The following is an 8,609-nucleotide window of genomic DNA, read 5'->3' on the forward strand; positions in this document are numbered from 1 at the left end:
TGATTAAATTGCCCAGCGGTTGCAATATTGAAAATATGCGTCTCTTTCATCTTGCGCTTGCACCTCTTTGTTTACCGCTGTTCAGTTAAATATCTGGCTCAAACGTACGACGGTGGCGTTCGGCGGCGCGAAAGGCGTGGAAAGACGGTAAAAACAACGAAAATAAACAGTCTGAAAGAAAGAATTGTGGAATGCTTCTTCTCCAGAAAGGATGGCAGCTGCTTCACCAGTGATAGTTAAGACAAAAACTCGTCAAAATGTGGGTATAAATGTATTTAATTCACCAGTTTAAGCTTAATTTAAATATTTTATAAATGTGTACGCAGCTGATGTCGAGTCTCTTTACTTATAATTTAGACACACAAGTTAATTTGCACGGATTTCTTACTTTTATAAAGGTTATCAATGGTTTTATAAAGCCCAAACAGAAAGGGTAATCCTACACGTAGTACTAGGCTTACCCTAACATGCGTAGAGTGTTACCCATACACTAACACATTTTTTTTTTCATCAATGTGTTTACAAGGCACTGAGCAACCCTAGCTGGTTACTGTGAAAATGATAAGTAATAGTAATTGGACTGAGTGGAGTACAAGGGCCAATGACCTATTCCCTGTATGAGATGCGCCTGCATGTATCATGGTAGTTGTAGTCAGCAAAACATGCACAAGACTGAGTAACATTGAATACAACTACCATAATTTCCTGCAAGATTTGTCTCATAGAAGAATGAGCCATTCCCCTCATTAGCTTGATCATAATCAGGGTGAACAACAACGTTTGATTTTCACTCAACAGCTCTGAGGGCGAAATCTATATAAGATCAAGAAATAACAAACAACTTTTTTATAATGAGGATGAAGTATTCAACATGACACGAGCATGGGACAAAGAAAAATTCTGAGTCCCCGACGGGAATCGAACCCATGGTCTCCCAGATACCGGTTGGGCGCTCTAACCAACTGAGCTACGAGAGACACGTTGTGAGCTGGGCCATTTTACTAGGTTGATAAGTGACACGCGTCCCGCATACTGCTAGGATCAGCAATGTCGATTTCATCAAGTTTGTAGTAAATAATAAAGATGGTAAATTTTAAGCTCGGGCTTAAAATTTACCAACTTTTTTATAATACCCTAGCTGGTTACCAACCTCATTCCAGGGTCTCTCCCTCTCCCTGCCCTCCTCTCTCACTCTGGGAGGGGGGGACCCTGGGAACAAGGTTGGCTGGTTACTTGGCTAGCACTAGGGAAGCTACATTGTAATTGCATCCACGACAACTCCTCCACTTTAGAGCAGTTTTCAATTGAGTGTCGTAAAACCAAAACCAAAACCAAAACCAAAGTAATTACTCTGACCGATCACAAACGACACAGATAATCCAGGGAACCAATCAAAACTCGAAGCAAATGCATGTAGTTGGCACGAAGCGCGGGAAAACCTGCGGGAGCGAGTCGCGATTGGTTTTGGTTTTACTCCTGATTGGCTAAGAAAGTGGCGCGAAATTTTTAAACCAATCACTAAGCGTAGTGAACGCAAAACCAAAGCAAACGCAAAGTACTTTCGACACTCAAGTGAAAACCGCTCTCTCCAGGAGTCTCTAGGATACATACCAACTTGAGAAAATAAACCTATCTACAGTCACCTCTTGTTAGAGTAGAAAGCTACATAACTTAACACAAAACTGTGGTGTGGGCTTTACTAATTTATCCTGTAAGGTTGGCATTTTCATTAAAAATATGCTATTTATCAATTTTAGGTTTTAGAGTGTCGTGTTTGTGAAGATGTATTCACACTTCAAGGTGACAAAGTTCCAAGGTTGTTATTATGTGGACATACAGTGTGTCATGACTGTCTGACACGCCTTCCTGTCCATGGACGCACACTTCATTGTCCATTTGACAGACAGTCTACAGAGCTCAGTGACTCAGGAGTCTGGGGACTTAAGAAAAACTTTGCCTTGTTGGAACTGCTTGAACGACTTCAGGTGTTACAGGAACCATTGACAACATGTGATAATGAGAGCAGAGATGAGACTGTCAGATGTGATGAAAATGATGAACATATAGCTAACCTTTATTGTACTGTTTGTGAGACCAACTTGTGTAATGATTGTGCAGAGAGCACACATTCAACAAAAACCCTTGTGAAACACAGAAGAATTCCAGTTTCTGAGAGACCAAAAGAGAAACCCAAGTGTGCACAACATTCAACACATGTCATTGAGTTCACATGCTTGGAGGAAGGATGCCAAGATAACTCATTGATGTGCTTTGTGTGTCGTGACTATGGCAAACATCAAGGGCATAAGCATACTCTGCTGGAAAATGAAGCAGAGAACATGCGTGCGTCAGTGACTAACGTCATACAACATGTCAGGACTTTCACTGAGGAAGTGGATGGATCAGCTGTGAGACTTTCCTCGGTTATTGAAGCAATTGAAGGTTTGTTGGCTAAGACATTGCTGTGCTCATTATTGCAGTTTTCAGTGAAATGCGAACTCGGAAATTCAAAACCAAACAAACCATTGCATTTTTTGCTGCCATCAATCATAATTACTGTATGGCGACAGCTAATGAACCATGAAGAACAGAAACAAACAAAATGGGTCGAAATCTACCAATCACAACTGATAGACTTGATCTTTTGACCCGATTGAAGTGAGCTTCTGTTTCCCAAGAGTTCCGATAAGATGATTGACGGCAGCAAAAAGCGTAAACCTTTGGTTGAGGATTGAATTTCAGAGTTCGCATTTCACTGACAACTGCAAGTCTAAAATCTGGATTATAATTTTTACCTACTGTCAACTTCCTGATAATTTAAATTGCTGTACTAATTAATTAAGGGCTGTTTTAATCATCCTTATGCAGTGCACTTGAAATTTTTGGAAAACTCCTGAAACAAATTTTCAGCTACATGTAGGGATAAGATCAAGGAAACCGAACTTCAAATTTTAATGTCACTTTATAATTACATTGTAGGTGGTATTGTAATGCAAGAGGATGAGCAGGGTAATCTTATTCCACACCACATCGCTGGCTCAGCAGAAGATGCCAGAAATAAAGTCAGAGCATATTTTGATGATCTGCGAGAGACAGTCAACAGACAAGAAGAGGCCGGACTTGCCGTTGTCAACAATTATGTGCGAGAGAAACTACTGTCACTAAGACAACAACAGGAAGATATGGCTGTTCTAATGTCACAAGTAACATCAGTGTGCATGGAGTGTGACAGAGCACTGAAAAGAAGTGATGCTGAGGTGAGTGTAGTTCAAGAAGTGGTTCATTATAAATCAGAGTTGTCACAAGTCAGGGAATGGTAAGGGAAAATATGAAATCCTCAAAAGCCAATCTATTCATTGGTCTGTTTGTTTACACATTTCTTTGTTTGCCTGCTCGTGTTTTTGTTCAGTCCTTTGTTCACTGTTCATAGTGCACGGTTGAAAAGTAGATCTTGATTGTTTTATTTCTTTTGTAGGTGATAGAAGCCAGAAATAGTATTCACAGTCTTTTGGAGACAGTACAGGAGCAACAAGAACAGTTTACCAACATTGCCAGCCTGTGTGATACAGATGCTGCCATCCCTGTGGCCTTCACAAAAGACAACAGAGTACATATAGGCCCCAAGATGGAGATGAGAGTTGTTGCACTTGGACTTGATGGGGCTGGAAAGACTTCAATTTTATTTAAAATGAAACAGGATGAGTTCATCTCACCTATCACAACCATTGGTAATTGTTTTACATTGCTGTAAAAGCCGTAAAACCATGAACACTTTGATTTGATTTTCAATTGATGTGTCCGTGAAGGTGAAACCCTAAAGAAAGCAAACAAATGCTCTGTCACAGGGTTCATATAAGTCAGGGGAAACCTGGAAAGTCATGGAATATTATTTAAGAATTTCATTTTTCAGACCTGAAAAGTCATGAAATTTAAGTGTCAGCCATGGAAAGGCCTAGAAAACTACTGTATAATTGATTGTACAAAATAAATTAGGCAGTTTGTTCTTTTGCAAAGGAAAAGGCAAAAAAGTGCCTGAAACTAAGATAATTTTGGGAAAATTTCAAAGACGATATGAAAAACTTTGAAAAGTCATTAAGAAAGGTTATGGAATTTCAAAAGCTAAAAAGATTGCAAACCACCAGTCACAAAACCACTGTTTTGATTGTTTCTCCTTTAAAAAACTTGGCTTTTGTCCTGTAATTTTTTCTTACTTATTCAACCTTTTCTAAGAGATGCAATGACATTCTTTTTGCAAGTAAGTACAGGCTTAAGGATATGCACTGCTTTGAAACAGAGAAATGAAATTCTTTGTTTCGTTCTTGTCAGGTTTTAATGTGGAGACTGTTGAACACCGTAGCTTAAAGTTTACCCTTTGGGATGTTGGGGGCCTGCAGAAACTCCGTCCACTTTGGAGACATTACTATCTCAACACACAAGGTATGGAACTTAAAAAAGAAATTCAGAACATTAACCTGGTATTGGGACACATCATGCAGTGGTCAGTCATAATGGAATACAAAGTATTATCTAGATGTGAGTTACTTGACCAGGGTAAAAAAAATACTAGTTACCCTTTGCAAGTTTAAACATAAGGAAGGGACCATTCATTTTTTATGAGGTAGTTGGGGGGGGGGGGGTGGGCTGGTGGGATTTGAGGGAAGCCATGAATGAAAAAAAATATGGCTTTGAAGGGGGGGGGGGGCAGCCAAAAATATATGGTCTGTAAGGGGGGGTCACTGAAAATAATTAGACTTTTAAGTGTTGTAATGAAGGCTTCTGTGCTAGATAAAAATCTTGCCAGAGTTCCCAAAATAACATTCCTGAGGTTCTGCAAATTCAAATTTTCCGGGGGGAGCATGTCCCCAGACCACCCCCCTACTTTGTTAAGTACCAAACGCCATTAATTCAACCCAACAGCAGTCAACCCATGCTAAAAAACGGCATCTACAATAACAATGTCAGCTATTTGGGGGGGATGTAATTTGTCTATTATAATTTATGACTGAACAACTGATACATTCTTTAGTCATAAGGCTTGATTATTTTTAATTTCAATTGATTATTGTTTTCTTTTTGGGGAAGGGGGGTCATCCAAAAAAATTGGATTTCGAGAGGGGGCCAGGTAAACATTTCCGATGAAGAAAGGGGGGGCCATTATATATAACAGTGACTATCTATCAAATCCCACCAGCCTGCCTACCCCATAAAAAATGAACGGTCCCTAAGGGCCTCAAACTGTTGACAGTTTCTGTACCATGAAGTCCTACATTTGTTAGTTTTCAGTAGCTATTTATGTCTGGGTTGAGAAATACCCTGTTAGCTCACTGCCACTATATTCCAAGTGTGTAAAAAAAAAAAACTGCAATGAGATTGTTTCTACACAAATGAACAATGTTTTTTTTGGACTGGCTTATTTGATAATTAATTGTGTGCCTTATCCTTTCTGTTCGCATATCTTTGTCTTGTAGCTGTGATCTTTGTGATTGACAGCAACAATATTGAGCGTATTACAGAGGCTCATGAAGAACTCGCAAAATTAATGGCAGAAAAAAGACTGAAAGATGCTTTATTGCTGATATATGCCAACAAACAGGTACAAAGAAATAAAATATGTCCGACAGTATGGTCATACATGTTCAATTTTGTGTAAAATTCCATTCAAAATGTTAAGTATCCTCGTAGTTGCAATTTTGAGAATATCTTCTAGTTTCACTGATAATTCTTGACAAATTTCTTTTTGGAAATCATGGTTCTAGACTGATATGTTTTGAAGCAAGGGGTGAACGGATATCAAATCATGAAAAGTTTTCTATTAGTTTTTTGTAGCTGACTTAGTTGGGATTTTACCTGAGACCCATCTTTAAATAGCCCAAGGAAATCCACAGTGTAGATGTAGATGTACATTAATTTGTTAAGGATAATTAATACAACAAAGATATTCAGGGGAAGGTAAGCACAATATGCTTGGAAACAATTTCTTAAATTATTATATGTATAGGAGTGAAACCCATGACATTCCACCACAGGGTGCCCAGACAAACTGTTTGTGTATGGACTGTGCACATTTACATTTTTATAGGGAATGTATGGAATTTACTGAATGGTTTGTAGAATTGCGTTTAATGGTGCAAAACATTAACAAGTTTGAGCTGAATAAATGTTAAGTTTCCTACCTTTTGTGTGGTGTCGTTCTTTTGGCTTGAAATGGCGAATTTGAGTCGATTGAAGGGTATTTTGCTTTTTTTGATTTTTTTTTAAACATTTTTGGCTGCATTCACTGAAATAGTCTTCATTTTCTACATTCGAAACCTTGACTTCTAAACAATCTCAAAACCTACACATAGCCGAGCCTGGGCACAATATTCTTGTAGCTAGAGAGGAAGGGAAATCTTTTGTGGTGAAGGCTATCAACAGTCGACCGCTAAAGCAAGGGGAAAAGGTTTCCATTGATTGTGCGAGCGGTGTTTCGGGAAGTGTGTATTTGGAAGTAAATAAACAGACGTCAAAGGCGCACTCCTTTTACATTGACGCAAACAAGTTACAACATCACATATTTAAATGATAATGCGTTGCTTTTGGCATCGCTGTCGTAATTGCCATTTACCATTGACATCACTCCCTATACTATTGAGTACTGGTTTTGCCTTTGCCTCCCTATCCACGAAACAAAATTTTGAACGACCATTGTTGAGTTGTATCCAATCAGAAAGAGGCAAGGGAATAGCGTTTTTCCTTCGGCACCACAAATTGGTGCTACCCATTCGGACAGCTTAAAAATGTTGGATACCCAATTTCGTTTGAGGGCTTGTTCCAGACTGTTTTGATAAATTTTCGATCAAATGATACGAGAAGATTCGTCAAGCCTTGCTCTTTTCTGGTGCGTAGTTTGAAAGCTGTGCGATAGGATTATCAGGTCGAAAATTGGCTTGGCGCTGGAAGTGTTCTACTTTGGAGCTGTTGGAGTTTTCACCCTTTCCATATAATTAGATGTATAGTAAACAGCGAAAGCAAAATACCCTTCAATCCACTCAAATTCGCCATTTCAAGCCAAAAGAACGACACTACACAAAGGTAGGAAACTTAACAAAAAAAAATTATTTAGCTCAAACTTGTTAATGTTTTGAACCATTATACGCAATTCTACAAACCATTCGGTAAATTCCTTACATTCCCTATAAAAATGTAAATGTGCACAGTCCATAGACAAACAGTTTGTCTGGGCACCCTGTGATTTCACACACCAGTCAAGCACTCTTCCACTGAGGCTAAAAATATTTAATATTAAAACTTGAAGATTAAAGTGTTGTTGCTACTGTTTTTCAGGACTTGCCAAGTGCTCTCAGTGTTGACGCTCTCACTGAACAGCTTGCCCTCCATAAGCTCTGCTGCGGCAGAAGCTGGAATATATTTGCGTGTGATGCACACTCTGGAAGAGGCTTGCATGAAGGTCTAGACTGGCTTGCAAGGCAGCTCATGTCCGAATTTGCTCAGTGATGGCAAACAAGAAATTTACTGTGTTGAATGAAGGCCACTTTGGTTATGAACTGAGTTGAAGTTAGCTTAGAAAATTAGATTAGCAGATCAGATCAGGATCAGGTTATGAAGACAGATCAGAGGTAGGTATTCTAGTAAAATTGAGAATATGTTACTAAAGGTAACAGCTTTATAGACAGGAAAGATGCTAGAAAAATGCTTATAATTGTAATTTAGCCAAGAACATTGAATATTATTTTATCATTATATGGGTCTTTATCCTCAATAAAGTATTATCATTGTATGGTGGTTTTAAGAAGGCACCAATAAAGAACAAAGCGGATATTAAAGACAGAAGAAGAAAAAAAAATTATCCAAGTTAATGGACATCCTGTGCATTCATTCTGAAAATTGTATGTAATTTTTGAACTGAACACTACATCGTTAAAATGTTTAATGTCACTCACTTTGTAATGTACAAGGCGCATATAGCATCCAAATTGTGTAATATATTTGGCACCAGGAGTTACAACAATTCTTAAGGCTTGTAAGATTGTTATTTAATCTGAACGTCGAACTGAGTAGTAGGTAAATCTGGGTCTCTGCTAACAAACAACAACAAAAACAAACACACCCACAAACAACAAACAAGCAAATATGAAACAAACAATTTGAGACAAAACAGATCTGTAGTGTGCATAACTTGGAAACACAAGATACAAGAAACACCACAGTTAACCTATGCTATATTTTGTTAATAACCAGAAATATCAAGAACTATTTCTCAAGTATATTCATAGAAACTTAAGTGACAAGGGTGATGAAAAAACTGTTCAAACGGAGGATAACGCTATTCACCGGATCAATCGTTATCCAGTGGATTAATGTTAACAAATAATCCGCTAATTCACTGAGTCACTGCATCAACGAATCACCTTTACTCTCATTTCCACTTATTTCCCCTTTTCCTTTACTCTTCCCAAACGCTGAATTTATACACAAAGCTCCTCAAAAACGTATGTGTGTAAATTGAACGGAATGTTAAGAACAATGAATCAACTAGAATCCCATAAAGGTTATTTCCTGCTATTCTACGGTTAATTTCCTTTCCTGTTTATTCCAATCTTTTTTAACAC

At 38.3% G+C, this 8,609-nt stretch overlaps 1 protein-coding gene across 1 annotated transcript; it reads left to right on the forward strand.

Moving 5' to 3' along the window:
* The first annotated feature begins 80 nt into the window (after positions 1 to 80).
* On the forward strand, positions 81 to 8,075 carry LOC144637416 (E3 ubiquitin-protein ligase TRIM23-like). Its single transcript, XM_078496479.1, has 7 exons — positions 81 to 259; positions 1,758 to 2,442; positions 2,980 to 3,257; positions 3,476 to 3,728; positions 4,327 to 4,437; positions 5,469 to 5,593; positions 7,324 to 8,075. The coding sequence occupies exons 1-7, from the start codon at positions 212 to 214 to the stop codon at positions 7,492 to 7,494; spliced, it is 1,671 nt and encodes a 556-aa protein (XP_078352605.1). The 5' UTR covers positions 81 to 211; the 3' UTR covers positions 7,495 to 8,075.
* Positions 8,076 to 8,609: the final 534 nt, after the last annotated feature.

Source organism: Oculina patagonica, chromosome 14, assembly GCF_052425735.1.
Source record: "Oculina patagonica isolate OP01 chromosome 14, crgOcupat, whole genome shotgun sequence".
NCBI classification, from domain to species: Eukaryota; Metazoa; Cnidaria; class Anthozoa; order Scleractinia; family Oculinidae; genus Oculina; species Oculina patagonica.